At 38.9% G+C, this 20,828-nt stretch overlaps 1 protein-coding gene across 1 annotated transcript in view; it reads right to left on the reverse strand.

Annotated features, from left to right (window-relative positions):
• tmem108 (transmembrane protein 108) overlaps window positions 1-20,828 on the reverse strand; it is a 55,455-nt gene that overhangs the window by 4,887 nt on the left and 29,740 nt on the right. Inside the window, exon 2 of the mRNA XM_057323235.1 lies at window positions 15,741-15,824. Within this exon, the coding sequence (XP_057179218.1) occupies window positions 15,741-15,780 (40 nt within the window). The 5' untranslated portion in view covers window positions 15,781-15,824. The remainder of the gene's footprint in view (window positions 1-15,740; window positions 15,825-20,828) is intronic.

The raw sequence follows: 20,828 nt of genomic DNA on the forward strand, positions 1-20,828 counted from the left end.
GTTTTGTGTGGAGAGAGGCATGTTATGTCAGAACCAACAATAACATGCCTCTCTCCACACTAAACACTCTCCGGTCTCGTCTTTGGCCCCGCCCCTCTCGTTTCCTCGTTTAGCCTTCCATTAGTGTTTCATTCCCGACACCTGTCCCTTGTTAATCATCCTTTGTTAGTCTCCCTGTTTAATGCTCTTGTGTTTGCTGTCCTGTGCTCGTTCGTTTTGCTTACATGTCTTGTTTACCTTGCCTTGTTCATCACCTTGCGGTCTAGCCCATCGGATTACCTTGCCCCGTTGAACTGTATTACCTTGTCTGTTCTCCACGTTGCGTCACAGCTGTTATTTAGTTTTGGTTTATGTTGATTACCGCAAGTCTTAGTTTATTCTGTTCCATTGTTTTATCCCCCTCGAGGGAAGTTTTTCTGTTTCGTCATTTAGTCCTGTCCTTGTTTTACCCCATCGTGGGATTTTGTTTTGTTCGTATATAAAAGTCTTGTTTTTGTACCACCGCTGCCTGCACTTGGGTTCTTTCCCCGAAAATAGTGACACAAAACACTCTGAAAGCCACCTCCGTAAAAAATGAGATTATGATGTTGAGTGAATGCTCTCCACACGTATAATTTTCCTTCAAAACACGCTTAATACCACACTCTGCCTGGTCTGAAATATCTAGTATTGCTGAAAGTAAACGTGACCCTGGACCACAAAACCAGTCATAAGTAGCATGGGTATATTTGTAGCGATAGCCAAAAATACATTGTATAGGTCAAAATGATAGATTTTTATTTTATCATTAGGATATTAAGTAAAGGTCGTGTTCCATTTAGATATTTTGTAAATTTCCTACTGTAAATTAAGAGTTTATTTCCAAAAAGAGATCATGTTTTTTTTATTGTGCCTTCCAATTAATATCAATCAAAGTGCAGTTGGTTTGTTTTGATTTAAGCCATAATAACTCAAAAATTACAGCTAACTAACATCATAAAACACAATAAAAACATGATAACATAATATAAACATGATTTTTGAAAAACAAAAAATGTAAAAATCCCGTAAAAAAACTGACACTTTTTGGCAGCTGAGGCGACAGAAAAATACCATAAAGTAAAAAAAATTCACATAAAATGACATTTTCCATTTTTCCAAATTTTCAGTCTTTTTCTGTAATTTGAAGTTTTGTAATTCTTACCGTATTTGACTCTAAACAAAAATCCTGTAAAAAACTGAAAATAAAATACTGAAAAATACCAGTTTTTCATGTAAATTTGCAGTCTTTTTTGTAATTTGACAGGTTTTTAATCGTATATCAAAAATACATGAAAATCTGTCAAAATAAACAGTAGAATTCTGTCAAATTTAAAATACTGTATCCTAAAACCTTAGTGTTTTGTCCATTTTGTAACATACACCTCATATTTTGATCTAACCTGAGGGGGCATTAAAAGCAAATATTGTACAAATATGTGGTGATCAGGTCCATATGTCCACTTGCTTGTTGTTGGACATACACTAAAAAGAGTAAGAGTTTAGTACTTCCTATTTTCACAATTTGTGTAGGATATACAGATATACAAGTGTGTGCTTAAAGGGAATATACTGAAAGCAAGTCAGTCTGAAACAAACAAGAATAGAGGAAAAAATATATAAACATATGAAAGTCTATAACCACAGAAAATAAAAACATCCAGGCAGCTTTCCATGACACCTGACTGATCAGAGTAGGGCCATTGTTTCATCAACATGCTCTTTCAGTTGCTATAGAAACAAAGCTTCAGCTCTTAGAAGACGAAAGGAAGAAAGAAAGAGGTGAGACTCACAGAGGAATGACATATCAGAAGAAGACATGGAGAGATGTAAGTGAAATGCCAGCTGCTTTTTTTTTTTTTTTGCTTTATTTAACAGTCATTATGTTACCAGAACCCTTCAAGTTCTCTCTTTACAGGCACTGACGCACTTTCTCTATTCTTTTTTTTTAAAGGGGACAATGCACATTTATTAACATGGGCATCTAAAACCATCAAATGCCAGATTTAGCCATACAAGGTTTCATCTGTAGTCGCTAGGGTGATGGTGAAAAGTACATAAGATATTAAAAATAGATATGGCACCGAATCACAGCTACTAAATTTCTCCACCGATACAGATATAGCCGATTATTCAGAGTGATATCTGTCGATGCTGATTCTGAAGATTAAATGAATATTTCTTAACTTTCTGAATGTTATTAATTCAGATAATGACTATTAATATTGAACATCAAACTGGTGATGTTTTTTTAACATTTTCTATATACAGCGCACAAATTCATTGCATTTTCCTGTCCTCTTTTGATTGACAGGATATATCAGCCCTGATCATCGGCTGTTTTTAAACTATCGCCCCATAGCCGATAGTGTGAAAAATTGCTTTTGCAGACTGATACCGATTATTGGCCGATATATCGTTGCATCTCTAATTACAAATCTTGTAGAAGCACATTTTAATAAATACAGCCATAACCAACACCAAATCACTTCAAATATTTACAAAAACAACACACTACTCCAAATCACCAGGACGTGTTTGATTACCCAATAACCACGTTTCATGGATGCAGAAAAGAAAGCCAAATATGAAATATTTCTAAACACTTACTTAAACTTGTAGGTCTAGTATGTGTGAAGTGCTCTATGAAAAACTACACAGCACCAGTTTTTTAGTTAATGTTTTTGAATCAGTCGTTTGCATCTAAGATATCCCAAAGAATTTACAGTACATGCCAGAAACCTACATGGCCAAGCATGCTACCAGGACTCCTGTAGCTCAATTTGTACATCATAGCATTAGCAGCGCAATGGTCGTGCCTTTGATTCCCAGGGTACACGCATACTGATCAAATGCATACATTGGATGCACTCTGAGTTTGAATAAAAGCATCTGGCAAATGCAGAAACGTACAAATCCATGCTGAAGTCCAAAATCATTGACGTATTTGCCATGTCCTGTTTTCTTGGACCCCATCAGAAGAAGCTCATCTCATACACCCCTGCCAATCCAACACAGCATTAATAAAACATCACCTTCATGAATAAAACATGAATTCTTGCTCATTTCACAACAAAGTGGTGCGTTTAGATCAGACACAAGCTTCCAAACTCACCTCCCCCTGCGCATATCCTCGACAAACTCCCAAAGCATTTAACAAGCCGCCCTCCGTCACGGATCTGAAGCTGCACCAAACCGTTAAAATCATCTGAACTCCCTGATCCAATCTAACACAAACATGATGCTTATTAAAAATCATAAGCAATGTTCTATTACCAGAGTCATGTTTTATATATGATCATACTGTATCAAGTCTGTATCAATAATAACATCTGATTATTTATCAGATTGTTTAGGGTTTATTTTTTTAATTTGATGGCACTTTTGCACCTCTTGGAGGAGTATTTATGGATAATACAACAAGTTCTCCAGCTAATAGGACTAATTTCTGTATCAACATGCTTGTCAACCAATAACCCTAACCAGATTTAAAGGGATAGTTCCCACCAAAAAGAAACTCATAATTTATTCACCTTCATGTATTTCCAAACCTGTATGACTTTCTTCCTTCTGCAGAACACAAAAGAAGATATTTTAAAGGACGTTGGTAACCAAACAACATTGCACCCCATTGATTTCCATTGTATGGACACTAAACCACTGAGACATTTTTCAAAATATCTTCTTTCGTGTTCCACTGAAGAAAGAGTCAGATACAGGTTTGGAATGACATGAGGGTGAATAAATGATTACAAAATGTTTATTTTAGGTGAACTGTCCCTTTAAGGGTTAAATCAGGGGCATACAAACAAAGAACTTCACTATGGATTATATAGATTTACGTAGACTCAAAAGTAACAAATACAGAATACGATTCAAATTAAGAACAATATTATTTACTACTACTACTTTACTTACTAATAAGTGCCTCAAACCAAATTCTGAGTTCTTCTTTTAATGTTTTTGTGGATGCATTATACTGTGTGTATTAGGCGGTGTGACAGAAATACCTCAACAGATTTTTCTATTTTGTGTATATCATGGTTTGTAAAAAAATTTTTATTAATCCAAGTGAGACGCTGCACATGAGATGAAGAAACAGAGAGAAATACAAACACACAGATCAAGAAGACCCACAACTGAATCCACATTTATATTTTATTTAATTTATGTTAATATTAATTTATATTTTTATTTTATTGTATAATAATATTATTAAATAAATTATTTGTTGAATTTTGTTGTATGTTAATTTGATTAAATAAACAATTTGTTGAATGGGTCCTGTAGTTTGGTCGCATTTAAAGGCGTCATATTGCACGGCTAAAACGAATATTATTGTTTGTTTTAGATGTAACGCAATGTGTATACACCATTTAAAGTTTAAAAAACGTTGTATTTTCCACATACCGTTCATGTTTGTATCTCCTCTTTACCCCGCCTCTCTGAAACGCGCTGATTTTTTACAAAGCTCATCGCTCTGAAAAGCGAGGTGTGCTATGATTGGCCAGTTCACCAGTGCGTAGTGATTGGTCAAATACTGCAAGCATTTCACGGAAATGTAACGCCTCTTACCATATTCTTAACATCAGGTTCCAAAGCAATTGTACTGACAGGCGATACAATGAGATTTACAATTATTCCCACCTTAACTACGTGTAGATTTGGGCGGTCTTAGTCAAATCATGTTACGAAGTTACGTAGATTCGCCGGGGTGTGGTTACACGAGGCGTTTCAGGCAAGTCTGGTTGAGCATTCGCTTTTAGATAGAATGTGTCAGGAAACAGGTGTGGAAAACCCAATTGCAGGCAATGGTAGTACGGGGGGAACAAAAAGACTTTTATTTACACACAAAAAAATTAAACAAAAACCCACGTTGGGGTATAACTGAACAAACAGGATAATAAACGGGACGTAGACTGACTCACACTAAACTAAGCTAAACACTTGACAAACTAAACTGAACACTTACTAGTCTGACGGGACAATCCAAAACAGGAACACGTTTTGGATTTCATGAGAGAAACAGGTAAGCACAGGATACAAGGCACAATGAATACAGCCGAAGACTCGCTGGATACAGAGAGCATGCACACTCAATGACCGAACACAAGACAATGAAACATGAGGACTATATAAAGGGGAGCAAATCAAGTAATCAAGTAGGGACAGGTGCGGGGCATGAACTAATTAACGATGTAACTAAGGAGTCGAAAGGGCGGGAACAGAGACGCGACACCGGAGAGTGGAAGGCCAACAGGGCCAAAACGTTACTCTCCACATAAAACAAGGGATCCTGCCGTGATTCTGCCACAAGATCAAGAAAGACATGACAAGATGAGGCAGAATCACGACAAGAATGCATCTTTTGTTCCCATACTTTCATTTGTGCAATTTTACGTGTCTAATAGATGCATGGGCAACTTATAACACACCAAAAACACAGAAAAACACGTACTTCCACCATATGACCCCTTTAAAGAAATGGTATGGTACATTGACATCTAGTGGTTAAGCTTGGTATCGCAGTCTAATTTCAAAATATTGGAGAGAAGTTTAGCCAAGTGACGGTTCTTCTCGGTTTCTTTTGCTTGTTATAATAAATAATCTACAGGCACTCTATTGTTCGTGAAGTGCAGCCAACGAACGTGTACATGCGCAGTGACATTTCCAACCGTCCATATTCAATTTTCATATTGAAGGGACTTAAAATTACTTATACCAAATGTAAAATGAATTGTCAATGTCATTCGTGTTGTCCTTAAAGCGGGAAGTCACCCAAATACGAATATTTACTCACCCTTATGTCATTTTAAATGCACCAAACACATCTTTATTAAGTTACATGAAACCAGTCAGTTATATTAAATACTGTAGGTGAACAGACCATGAGCAGTCCATGGACTTTCATTACTTAATAGGAATCTTGTTCCAGGAGCAACAAAGGATGGTCCAGGAACATGTCCAGACTGGGTAAATCATATTAAACCACACCATCAGAGTGTGTGGTTGTGCATGAATGAACGGGAGTGAGAAAGAAAGGAGTGAAATTTGTCATACTATTTTTTTTGCTTTAAAAACACTAGCCTGACAAAGGTTATCTCGCATTTATCAATGAATGACTCACTCTCTAGTAGCATTTAAGCTGCCACACAAACAAACACACACACACACAAGATTTCACACTCCTCTGACTCAAATTCTAATAGTGAGTGGGAGGAAGAGGAAGAAGGACATATACTACATCACAGTGTCAGAACTGGGCTAAGGCTATTTTGCAAGATGAGCTTTGAAGCATAAGGTGTGTATAAAGGTGCTGTGCATCATTTTACACTATCAACGAGCAGTGCCGATCCTAGGTGTCTGGGGGCCCTGTGCAAACCTTTGTGAGGGGCCCTTGTCATAATTGTTCAAATTAGATAAACATAACTGTTAACTATATAAGAAATAAAAATAATGCATCAATTAACACACTTAAATGAATTAAAACTGAGAGACAAAAATAAACATTAAACTGACAGTAAGAACAATTAAGTATAAAATTAAATTCACATTTTGATTCACATGTAAATTATCCTTAACCTAAAGTAACATGTGGCTCTGGAACCATCTAGCTGTCAAAAAAACCTTTTACACGCAAATGCGGTGTGTTTTTTACTGACAAGATGAGTGATTAACAAAAATAAAACATGATGAATGTAGTTTACTCAAGTAAGCTAAGCATATGAAAACACGTCGATAATTCTCTAAATGTGATGACACAAAAATGACATATTATCGTGGGCAAACGAAATAAAGTGTATTGAAGTTGTGCATTATAGCTGAGACTCATATGAATACTGTTCAATTTTGTGACTGTAAACAATTTCCTGTAAATGTAAATATAATAAATAGTACAAAAACACATGCTTTCTTGTTTTTTTGCTTGTGTAGTTGGCAGGTTTTTTTTCGTTAGACGGATATCTCCGTTTTAAAGCCATGGCCATATGTAAAATCACCTTGTCATCACCTGCCGCGCACTGCATAAAGTCTGAGTATGTAACAGTAATTAAATAAATTAATATAATAGAAATACATTTCCAAATTATTCCACTAAAGTTCAATCCGCAAGTTAAAAAATAAGCATCTTGTTTACATTATAGTGTTTTTTATTCAGTACTCAAGGGGGCCCCCTGGTGGTGCAGGGGCCCTACGCAACTTGCGTAATTTGCGTATAGGAAGAATCGGCTCTTTCAATGAATATAATGAACTAACAGCTGCTTGTTTCTGTTACTAGGTTATAATACGTTAGATGCTTTGTTACTGTGGATGCATTTATGCATTTGGCAAACGGTGCATTCAAGGTTAATTTTATCAGTATGTGTTCACTAAAAGTCAAATCCATGACCTTTACACTGTTAACACAATGCTTAGTCAAACATAACAGATGTGAAGAATGCAAACTGCTTTTGCAAAGTGATTTATTTAGAGACGAGCAGGCTATGACAAACACATTACAAATGCATATGATATGTCAATAGCAATTCATTTATAGATTATGTGTAAAGACGTGTAAAATCAACACACACTATATCCATGGGGCGTCTGTGCATTTGTTTGTGTGAGTATGCGAGCTTGTGTGTGTCAGGGTCAGAGTGGCATTGGTATAATTAGTCTGAGAGGCAGTGTCCTCTCTGTTGATGGTGTTGATGGCTAACACGGACAAAAACACCTGACCCCCTCTTTTCCAGAGAAACCGCAGCAGAGCTGTAAAGAGGGCTTTTCCGATGCAACCAAATAAACAGATGGTGATGGAGAGTACAGCAGAAAGCGCAAGCTTCTATTCACAGTCGAACAAAGCGAAGGTTGGTGTGAGGAGAGGTGTGATGGACACATAGAAAGAGAAAATGAAGAACATAGGATTGAAATGGATATGCATAAATTCTTTGTTATTCTATGATAGATAAATTGGTTTGACAAGCCCGAGCTTGCATGTCGAATGATTAACCTTGCAATAATTGCTTCCTCTTTTTTCTGTGCTAAAAATGACTTTCATTACAAAATTGCATGCAAAATGATATGAGGGATTTCTCTGACAAGTTTGACTACATGCATACATACAATACAGAAACTTTCACCAAATAATCCAATTTAATCTGCTTAACACTTCAAGCTATTGCATGGAATCCAAACATAATTGATGGTCAAAGTCAATTACTTTTACTGTGCCTTTGTCATTTTTGGAAAATATACAGGTATATTTTTTTGTGGATCTGAGTGAGTCTATTGGCGCTTTTCCACTGCATGGTACCGTCAGGTTTATTACGCTTTTCCACAGCAGTTTAGTAGCTCTTCAAAGTGGGTGGGGATAATAAACTGCGCCGCCTCTACTGCCGTAGCATCATTGTGAACGCAACAAACACGCACAACACAGGAGTAAAGGAGCATATCGATGGAGGATGGCAGCAAAACAAAATACTGCTAAAATACCAGAGAGTTTGGTAAATCTTACTGCGAAGAGCTCGAAGGCGCACGAGGGTAAGCTAATGTAGCATTTCGCATTGCATTAAGGGTCTCAATCTCCATTTTACTGTCAAGAAGCATATAACGAAATCCCAATATTACGTATTTAAATGTGTATTCATGTGTTGCAAATCCAATGACGCTGGTGATTCTCTCTACCCAATCAGTGATCTGTGTGTAAACACGTCACATTTTGGTATCGGTACAGTACACTTGGAACCTCAACCAAGCTGGTATTAAAAAAAGTATCAGTCACTAGGTACTGAACTCAGTGGAAAACCCCCCAAAAATGAGCTGTACCGCGCTGTATCGTGCAGTGCAGTGGAAAAGCGCCATAAGTGCTTATGTTGGCCAGGTTGAGCAAAGGGTGTATGTGGTCATGGTAAGGGGAGGGGGTGAATGAGTTGCTAGGTACAGTATAAGAATATAATATCACTAATAAATTACCTTTTTACTTATGATGAAGCCGACCTTTATCCATTAGCTCATTACGGCGCTAATCCAGGAAAAAGAATTTATGCAGTAAACCTTCTAAAATTAAAATCTCTGGAATGCATAAATAGCCTGTGACTTTCAGAAATGTCATAAATAACAAAAACAGATCCATCTTGCAAACTGATCCTTGAACTGTCTGTAAGTCTCTAGCATCAGAGCCACAGACACTAAGATCTCAAATGGCCTCGACAGATTGTAGGAGTTTACAGCTTTTCTTCCCATCCATCACTCAATATTATGCATCAGCATCACCTCCAGAGATGAGACAAGATGGCTCCTGCAGTATGAGACTGCAAGTGTTGACTGTCACACTTCTCAACCACACATTTTCCCCCACATTAAACTGAGCAAGACTGGTTTTTGTTTGTTTCTTACCATCCAAAAGCACCAAGTTTGTGCAAATAAGGTTTGGCGGGGGAGATTTTTAGCTGGTGAAGAGCTAATGAATAAGCTATTGTATGGCTTCCCTTACAAAAATAAGCTATTGGTATACTTATTTGTAGTATATTGTAACTATAAAATACAAAAGTATACTTTTAGTCTACCTTTAATGTGCTTCTCAGAAATAGGCTATACTTGAAATTACTTGGCAATTAATTATTAATTAATTAATTATACAATTAAGTATAAAGTTGTGTTGACTCTTTTGGTTAACTTATAGAATACTTCAAAATGTATTAAGAGAGTATACTTCAAAGTGCACTTTCATAAATTAAAATGGCGATACAGGCATTGAACTACAGTAGTAAACTATCAGTATACCGATAAGTGCACTTTTGGTATAGATGTATACTTAAAATAATAGTTGTATACTTATAAAGTAACTAAAAACTGGCCCAATTTAGTACCAAGTAGTATTGAAATAGTACACTTACAAGTATACTAGTAGTACTCTGATATTAGTATACATAGTAAATAGAGTATACTGTACCTAATATACAGTATACTTAAACTTTAATTAGTATACTTAATAAAAATGAACTTGAAGTATTTTTATTTGTGTAAGGTTTCAGAAGCACACTTATAGCATTGAAAATATACAATGTATGGACAACTTTGTCATTTATAAGGCTGTGATTTGTGGATGGCAAAGTGAGTGTACGTGCTTTGTGCACTGGAAACACAGCCTTCTTCCACTCTACAGTAAAAAGCAAAGGGAAAATCTGCAGTTTGGCAGAAACTTGAAAATGAGCCCCATTACGCTACTGCACATGAGCACCATCCCAATCTACTGTACGGAGGATCCAAAAATAGGACACAACAGCAGATGTCAGCATTAATGTTTTGCTGTGTGCTCACGTGCAGGAGAAGTGACATGTCCACCCTGCATGGTGAGCACCAAATAGTTGAACAAGCCTCCCTGTAGTGAAAACCTTGCTGGATGTCATTGATAAACTGGGAACTGAGTCAAGCAGAAAATATGAGGGAAGGTCCAGGAAATAAAGGCTATTCTGGGTGTTTAGCCAATGTATCGATTAGCACGCCGCTTTGCTGAGATACTCAATAACTGGCAAGTCTGACTGTTTCCCAGCAGAACCGACGTAAACACTGTTCTTTTGATAATGAACCTTTATATCCTCTCCTGACCCTCAGTCTGCCGTGAATAGTGTTTTATCTCTGTCACATTAATTGGGCTGGGGCACCAATTGGAATTAGTATTCAGCAGTGAATTATACCTTTAGCCTTGAGACAAAAGTCTAACAAGAGACAATATAAGACAGAAATGTTCAGAGTCAAAGGCCCTGTTTAAACCTGGTATTAGTTTAGCTTTATATCAGTTTATCAGTTCACACATTTAGAATGACAACAAGACGTTTTCTGAATTCATTGTGATGCTTCCTGGATGACAGGAATTTGCATTTGCATTTGCAAAATTGCATTTTTCAATAATTTCAAATTAGAATATTCGTTTATTTAAATTAAGTTTAAAAGACAATTTGTTACGTTTTTATTTAGTCACAATTGATACCTCCATGCCGACTGTTAATTGATCCTAAAAACAAAGACTGAGCCATTGTGCCTGTTGTCCTGTTTATACATAACCATCATGTGAGGAAGAATTACTAATCCTGCTGATCACATTTATATGCTGACCACAGCATATAAATATTGTTTTCGTTGTTGTTTTATGGTCAGTGTCTGTCTTGTTTAGCTTTGTATTGCATTTGCATCAATAAATAAAATCATCTAAGGTCGTCTAACTAAGGAATTACAGCGCATTTAAAAAAAAAAAAAAACATCTGTGTGAATTTATTTACAGGTGACGACACTATTTGAAATTCTTAGGAGGAAAATACAGGCTTTAGCAGTCAGGGGGGCCGGGGGGAACTGTCGTCAGAGCCACCAGGTCTGAGAATCAAGTCTGGTTGGGCCAGTAAGGCACAACTAGCAGTACTTGATGTCTCTCTTCCTTGACCTTGCACAGGACCTGTGCAAGGAGGCTCACTGGGGGGGAAGGCATACTTCAGCTTGTCCCACAGCCAACTGTGTGCTAAGGCATCCGTGCTGAGGGGTCCTCGGTCAGGGAGTACCAAAGCGGGCAAGGGGTGGAGTCCGGGGAGGCAAACAGGTCCACCTGCGCCTGGCCGAACCGCTCCTATATGAGTCAGACTGCGCGGGGATCGTCCCCTGACAAGAGAGCGCATCGGCTGTCTTGTTCAGGTCGCCCAGGATGAAGGTGGCCCACAGGGACTTGATCACTTGCTGACTCCAGAGGAGGAGGCGTCGGGCGAGTTGTGACATCTGCCGTAAGCTTATGCTGCCTTGGTGATTGATGTACGCCACGGCAGCCGTGCTGTCCGACCGGACCAGCACGTGTTTGTCCTGCACGAGGGGTTGGAACCTCCTCAGTGCCATAAGGACAGCCAACAACCCTAGGCAGTTGATGTGCCACCGCAGCCGGGGACAGGGCCAGACCGAAGGGCAGGACCATGTACTGATACGCTCTTCCCTCGAACGCGAACCGCAGGAACGGCCGGTGTCGAGGGAGGATGGAAACGTGAAAGTATGTGTCCTTCAGGTCGATTGCCACGAACCAATCTTGGTGACAAACTGAACCCAAGATGCGTCTCTGCGTCAGCATCCTGAATGGCAGCTTGTGTAGATGCCTGGTCAGGAGGCGCAGATCCAGAATGTGGCGCAGCCCCCCAACTTTTTTTGGGCACTATGAAGTACGGGCTGTAAAACCCGGAAGACATCTCGGTTATAGGGATCGCACGTTTCACCAGAAGGGCAGCAACCTTGGCCCGAAGCACGGGAGCATTCTCCCCTCGAACCGAGGTGTGGAGAATGCCCGAAACTTGGGCGGGTGCCTGGCGAACTGGATCGCATAACCGAGACGGATCGTCCTCTCTCTCCAACGTGACGGGCTGGTGCACTCTAACCAAGCGCCCAAGAACCGTGACAGCGGAACCAGAGGGATGATCTGCTTCACCGTGCCTTGGGAAGCTGGTTCGGTGGCTGACAGAGCGGTCGCCTCTCACAGGGCGGAACCCTGGTGAGGTCGACGGCTTTGTTGACTTACCTGCTTGGTGTCGCTGACCGATGCAACGTCCGGTGGAGGTTGCGGTCAGCAGCATAATTTGTCCCAGACACCGTCAAGTCGAGGGTGCCTTGGAGAGAGAAAACCCAGGGAGAAAAACTCTTTTTGTGAGAATGTGGGTGCCGGGCCCTGATAAGGCCCTGACGCCGCAGGCAACTTCCCTCTCCGACCCGCGGGCGATGTAATGGCCGGGGTCGGGCCCGATGTTGGACTCCCTGGGTTCTTCCCGTCAGGGCCGCTTAGAGGTCCTCTTAGCGGCCTGCTGACGGGGGGAAGATGCCTTCCTCTACGAGGGCCTACGTCTCGGGCGTGCCGTCGTGTGGGAGGGTGCTGGTACTGGAGGAGCCGCCGCGGAGGGGCGGGGCTGCTGGGAATCAGGCTGTGCTCGGGACTGTGACGACCGATAGGTGGCCAGGTCGCGGCGAGGCAGAATCTGTTTAACGGCTTCAGCTTGCTTCTGCAACACGGAGAACTGTTGTGACACATCCTCCACGGTGTCACCAAACAGCCCGGCTTGCGAGATGGGCGCATCCAAAAGGCGGGCCTTCTGGGTGTCGCCCATCTGCGCAAGATTGAGCCACAGATGCCTCTCTTGGACCACAAGTGTGGACATCGACCGACCCAAAGCACGTGCCGTGGCCTTCATCACCCGGAGCGAGAGGTCAGTGGCCGTGCGTAACTTGCTGTGCCATTCGCCAACCCCATTGGCGTTTTAAAATTCCTCTCGGAGATGATAGGTTCTCAAGATCAAACCCCAGTCTGTCTCTCAACACAACGTCGAGAGACCGACTGAACGGGAACTAACATTTTCAGTGAAATCGTACCCGACAGCTCACATTATAAGTTATTATTTTGAACATACAGTTGTGAATCAGGATAACATAAGAGTTTTTAACACTGCGGTTATGATTTAATCGCTCAATAACTGAGAAATATTTGTTGCATATCAAAACCTAAGACAGTGAAAACACACAAGCCACTCCTCATACAGTAAATGTCAACTGTTGGCATGCTAAGTAGATGAGATGCTATATAAAAGCTCTTTGACAGTCACACAAAGGATTATTTTGAGCTCTACGTGCAAACAAAACCCGAACAATGAATCTGACCAATGATCGAATTCCACCAGTGTCTCTGTGGGAGTTCAAGTCTTTAAAGTAAGGGACACTTAGCCCAAGAGAATTGTGGGCCAGTTAGGGCACTTCCTGTGTTGAGGGAGGGGCAGGGTGGTGCAGATGTGAGCTCATAGATAAGGTGGCAACCATAACACCCTCTGATAATGCTTTCCTGTTTGTGATTTTGGTTGCGCTGGTCCTCCATAAAACTCTGAACTTTGGGATGTTTACCCTTTAGGATGGTAGACAAGCATAATACACAGGGTACAGAAGGAATCAATTTGTATAATGGTGAAATCGAATCTGTCATTTACTGGGAACTAAACAGATCTTAAATGATTACTTTGGTTGCACAGGAAGTAAATACTTTAAACAGGAAATTCTTAACACGTTAGTCATATCATTGAGCTGCAGTTTTTCAAAATAGTCAAATGAAATTTGTGTTTATTCTTTTGTATGGTGTTCATGTTTTTGTTGCTCAGACAGCACTATTCTGTTTGAAACAAATACAGGCATTGAAAATTATGTAACAATACTAGACAGATGTTTACTTTATTCTACATACAAGCTACATACACAGCATATATGGATAATATTAATAATCTTATTTACATCTGTTAAATCACATTTATGGAAAAAATTTGCTCAGAGATAAGTGAAGTATTTTTACTTTTATTCAAGTACATTTTTCAAGTATCTGTACTTTATGAGAGTGTTTTTACTTTGGAAAAGAATTACAGCACTGGCTTATGAAACATAGTTTTACTTCACTACATTTCATAAATACATGTTTTTTTACCCTTAATAATGTATTTAAGTACATTTTAAAAATCTAGCACTTTCCATCTTTTAAAAGTAAAAATAAATATACTTCAAATTGACTGAATGTGCTTTCTGTGAATGAATGAAAAAACTGAGAAAGACAAATCTATGATATGGGTGAAAAAACAAGTTTATCATGTATAAATAAAAAATAACAAAAGCACTCGCATCAACTTAAACTGGGTGCTAGCCTCGACCAAAAAAATACATCAGAAAAAAGTCGGCACACCAAAGCTCCAAAAATATTAAACATCTTTTGTGAAAGTCTATTATTTAAAATAGGGGATACTTTTGGAGCTTTAAATATACTTTTGTATCATTAATAAATATAAATGTCTGTTTAAAAAAACCTAATCAGTTTTATAGTAAACTTTGAAAAAGGGTCCAACTGTCCCAAACATCACACGTGTGAAATAGGATATTCTGTAGTCATAACTGAGCCGATTTTGCAAATTCACAATTGGAAAATTGGAAAAACAGTTTAAAAGTCTACATTTTCTTTTAACCTATGATATCCTTCAAACTGAGACTACATACTCATGAACTCAAAGCCACCTGCAGACACTAAAACCACAGCGGCCTTAACTTCCCAAACAGGCAGACAGTCAGACAGGGCTCAGCTGGAAAACTCTAAACACATAAAATATCAAAAATGAGCTGAATTTCTCCAGACACTAGACGCTCCATTGAGTTGGGATGAAAACGTCATCGAGTTAGGATGAATGGGTAGAAATACACCTGAGCCTTAGAGGTATTCTCAGTTTCTCATTTAAACTTCTTGACTGAAGAAGGTTCTGCAAGCATCCATTGAATTGTCACATGCATGCGATATTCGCCTGTTATAAAACCTGATCTACAGCGGAGGAAGACTTCTCTACCCGACCTTATGTTCCTGATACATTTTACACTAACATGCTGGATCTCAGCCAGACGGATATCAAGCGTGTGTTGTTGCCAATACTAATATTCAGCAAGTGCTCAGCGTAAAGGGCCAAAATAAGACCAGACATCCCCACAGAAACACCAGCACAGCTGCTCTTCAGCATATGTTGTATAGTTGTGTGTCCCCATCAGGGGTGTCAACTGGTTTATACAGTAAGAGCTCATTGGTTAACCTGCTTCACCAGAAAAAGCATTTCCAAATTTATCTGGTGAACAGCATTGGCTCAAACCTAAACCACGCATGCACTAAACAGCATATGAAACATTATAAATGTACTATCAGCGGTTTCTAGTGAGAGACTTACTCAGCAGCTGGTGGGGCAGAACCTGCAGACTTCTCGTCATGGTATCATGTGGTCCGGTTCCTCCTCCACAGTGCTCATGGTTCTCTACAGGACAAAAGATAGGCAAGAGAAATTCTTTAAAGTGCTGAATCTTATTTTGTGTTATTATTATGTGGTGTAAAATACTGCTATGTCCCAGCTTAATATGCATACACTGTAAAAACAAGCGATTTGGAGATTGTATTACTCCAAAATGCAAACGATGTCATACTGTAAAAATGTTGTTTGCTTGATCATCTACAGTAGACCAGCAGTTTCCAAACTTATTCATTTGAGCCCTGTTGAAAAAAACAGCATATGCTGGTTAGGTAGGTTTTGAAGCATGGTAGCTGGTTTGTGCTGGTTTAAGATGGTCATGTGCTGGTTTAAGATGGTCATGTGCTGGTCCTAAACTGGTCATGTGCTGGTTTAAACTGGTCCTGAGCTGGTTTAGGACCAGTTTATACCAGCACAAACCAGATACCAGCATATGCAGGTTTTTTCAACAGGGGGACAAAGATGGTCATGTGCTGGTCCTAAACTGGTCATGTGCTGGTTTAAACTGGTCCTGAGCTGGTTTAGGACCAGTTTATACCAGCACAAACCAGATACCAGCATATGCAGGTTTTTTCAACAGGGGGACAGGAATAATCTATATTGAGACACACCAAAAATTTTTTAAATGGAAATATGGTTGAAAAATTGCACATTTGTTTTTAGTAGTTTTTTATTTCCTTGTCATTACATGAATACAATTCAAGTTGCATTAAGTTGAATAAAATGTATTGGTTATTGCAATACCAAAATACCAAATGCTAAGATATCAAAACCATAGTCTTTGCATGGGCTTTTAATCTTTTGTGACATTTACGGCAACAGCCAAATTACTTTCCACAACCCACTTTGCAACCCACATGTGAGTCCTGACCCACAGTTTAAAACCCTCTGATCTAGACAATCTTTATTCACGTGTTCATGCCATTGACATTCATTGACACCTTCATAGTCTTAGGAAACTGTCACACTGTTCAATGCAAATGCACAAAAGCCCATTTTCTCTCTCCATCAGGGGATGAGTCTCTCTCTATGAGTATGTGTGTGTGATTGTCAAGGTGTCAAAATTGTCACTCTCATATCTTGTCCTTTGGGTATCATGACTGCATCCTGAGACATATTAGGTCGATAAAGGATGTGAAATGAGATTTGTGCCCCCCTGGGTCTATGGATGTCTGTGGATGGATGTCAAATCAAAATCTGCAGCGACCACCACAATGAGTACAGCGTTGATTCCTTTCCATAATCTATTCTTTATGAGCTGAATGTCATTCTCAAGCATTGGATCAAATAGAGCTGTTCTTCCTGTTTAATTCAATCTACACCTAAACAGCTTTTGATCAATGCTCTAAAACCAGTCAGTGTTGATTTGGTTATATTTTCTTGTATAACAATAATGAATGTGTATAAAATAGTTGTTTTGTAAACAAAACATGTATGATACAAAAATCTGACCAATCAGCTAGCTGCAAATTATTATTACAGGATGCTATAAGACGTGTTTTGTCAATTGGTTAATGAATATTTGTGCAACTCATTCTCATTCAATTCAGTTCATTATATCTGCAGCCGGTATAACTGCACGGAGGTTATAAACCTGCTTCCCATTATCTTCTCATTATAGTTCAACTCAGCCAACCGAGAAAATCCAACCACTGTGTGTTTCCTGACTTCTCAATCAATACACATCATGTCTCTGAATCAATAGAAACACACACACACACACACACACACACACACACACACACACACTCTCTTGTGTTCTGTAAATGCTTTTGGGTGCGTGTGTCACAGTGTGGTCATTGCAATGTCATCACAGGAAACATTTCTGATGTTTTTTCAGTAAATATGTGAACAAAAACAATGTGTGAATTTGTGTAAGAAGAAAATCCATTTATGATTCATGGCCACCTGCATGGAGAGGCTAAGTGGAGGGCATTTTTCTCAGACAGAAGAAATGAGATGTAGGAAAAACTTAAGCAGGCACAAATTGTTGCGACACAGAATAAATGTGTTGGGGAAAAGTGCAATGAGTGCAAATACGAGGCACATGGATCTGTGCCCAATCATATTTATTAGTTAACATGCTGTGGGGTTTGTACCTTTTTCTTAACAAACCACTGCATGGCAACAGGTACACGCGGAGACCCTGCTTTGGTCACCACGGCAACTCTAACAGAAAATTATATTCAGATCTCATCACCTGTGAGAACAATCTGGACAGAATGAAACCTGACATCGAGATATTACCCGCATGTCTGTTAAGCCCTTGAGCCAACATGCTAAGAAAACAACTCCTCCCTCCTGAGATGATGTTTGGTTTTTTAACGCCCGGTGGTTTGCCCACGATGGGCCAGTTGTGAGACAGCAGCTCTAAATTGTCCTTCTGAAGGACAGGGGTTTTAAGATGAGCCAAGGTCGTCTGAGATGCTGTAGTGAAATAAAGCTATCAGAGGACCCCCTTTTAGCCACTGCTGACAGGCACAGAAACACTTTCAACTTTATGTTTTTGTGTGCTGCTAGTGTCTGGCGAAGGAGGTGAAGTTGTCAATTGTGCTTCAAAAAACACATGTTTAAAACGCAATCTTAAAAAGAATTTGTAAAATTCAAATTCCATGTATTAGCTGCAAAAAAATTAAAACATCCCATACAATAATGTTATTGATCAGACTGTCGTGTTTAGTTTGGCTAAAGTAAATTACAATTCTCAGTGCAGAATTAGATAAATTGTGACCCTGTCTGTGAAAACCTTATAGGTCATTTTTTTGTGATTTACTGTTTACATAAAATTATCCAACATAACGTAAAGAACATTTTGTAAAAATATAACCATGAGTTAAGCCATGTCAAAAACTGAAATAATATTCAAATTAAACTCCAACTTTGATGCTCATTGTCTCAGAATTTAATTTGGCCACTTTCAATAAATAAAATGGCCTGTAGCAAAATTACAGCAGGTTTTTGCAATTTGCTCAAATGTAAAAACTATACTGGTACTTGGGTGTAATAGTAAATATTGCAAAAATATATCCAAAATGAAATAATCTTTTTACTTTGTGTTATGTGTAGGCCTACCATGAATGTCCCTACAAGATAAATATAAACAGACACAAATAAAACATATTTGAAAGAATACTAAAATCTTTTACAGTTGATTGACTTCAGAATCTCAATTGCTTGTACACCCTAAAATGATTGAAATGAAAAATGGGCTGTGTTATTGTTTTTTATAAGGCTCTAAATGTATTTCATGTTCACTAATATACATTACATGCAAAATTTACAGTACACAAACTCAATTGTGTGCACACTCTTAGTGAGGTCAGAATTGACTGAGGATATTGACCGCACTTACTAATTCATTTACAAGGACTCATTAATTCAGTGAAACCAGAGTCACCCTTACATCAACTACGTAGACATCAAACTCTCTGGGTTTTTGCACACGAAAAGCTAATAAAGAAGAGCAATAGATTCCCATTTTATCTTAAGTCTTCAAAATGCTGTTTAGAAATGAATGAAATTAATTAGAGACAGAATTAGACATTGCATATGAGATAAGAACAGCTACAACACATTCTCGCTAAAAGATTAATATTAAAATCCTCTTGAATCTTGAGTATTTACGTGCAAATGCTTTTAGCTAAGCAAGCTTAATTTCATATGTCTTCCTAATACTAGACCCTGATTTTCTTTCATAACAGGTCTTGTTTACCTTCTTCAGGTGTGTTGAGCTACTGTGTCTTTCTCACACGGCTTAAATAGCTCAGTTCTTCAACAAAAATAAGAAATTCAAAAATCTGGGAATGGGGTTTAATGTATCCCAGGAGGATTGAACAAATAAGGAAGAACAGCACTGGCTGATGGTGGAGAACTAGTCCTGTGGTCTGTATTCTGCTGTTTCTCTGATGGTGATCAGCGTGCAGGACTGATAAGGCCGTAAGCTTCTGCACGTGTTTCCTTTTTCTGTGTATGTTTGAGATTGTAGCGATCGAGCATGTGGAATGTGACACGCTGATAACTCACGAATGACCTTACAGAATGTGAATGTGCACACACAGATGTTTGACATTTCATGCTGTCATCATGTGTCATAGTCTTTCTCATATTCAATTACTAGATGGCCAACATAACATAATGACGTAATAACTTAACTTTAATTAATAACTTTGTGACGTTAGATATATTAAGAATTCAAGGCTCTACTATATTCATCTTTATAATCATTTTTGTTGTTTCACAACCATCAGACAGTTTTCACTATCTCTACATCATCAGTACTCATCACCATTGATTAAACCGACCTTAAAGAGACATGTTTCTGTCTCTGAATAAAGATGCGAAATTAACATATGTAAAAATGATTCACCAGCCTGCACAATAACATGCCCCCTATGACCAGCACTATGTTGATAGCAGTTTGCAGCCCTGCGTTCTGCTGATTCACGACTGCTTCTCCAGTGGCCCTGATGGAGAGCGATGAATTGCAGGTGCTGCGTTACTCTCCCGGCCCCCGCGAGGCGCGTAATCAATCAGCACCGCAGCTACACGGCCCGTCACAGCTGCAGGGCTCTGCACCAGGCCATTAAAAGTGCATTACCTTCCCAGCATGCCTTTCACGTCTCCCACGGGAAATGCGACGACTTTCGCCACCTCTTACATTAGTGGAGAAAGAGTGTCTAACACCAAACAAAACCAAATGGCTTCTTAAAATGATGTCCCTTCGTAAAGGCACACGACAACACAACAGCACATTTTGGCTCAATAGTTAAGAGCTAAATGAAACATGGACAAAATTGTCTAGTATTGTTTCACTTTTGAAAACAAACTCTCAGTCAAACCATATAGCCATGGCTCAGGGTGTGTGTGCAGTATGGCCAAAAACGTATATTATGGCATGAAAGCTGTAATATCATGGTTATGGTCATATAGTTAGTTTAACTGGAAATTCAAGGAAAAAATTAAAATAATTAAAAATAATAAATAAAATAAAATTCAATACTACTTTTAAGGTTA

Source organism: Triplophysa rosa, linkage group LG23, assembly GCF_024868665.1.
Source record: "Triplophysa rosa linkage group LG23, Trosa_1v2, whole genome shotgun sequence".
In the NCBI taxonomy this organism is placed as follows: Eukaryota; Metazoa; Chordata; class Actinopteri; order Cypriniformes; family Nemacheilidae; genus Triplophysa; species Triplophysa rosa.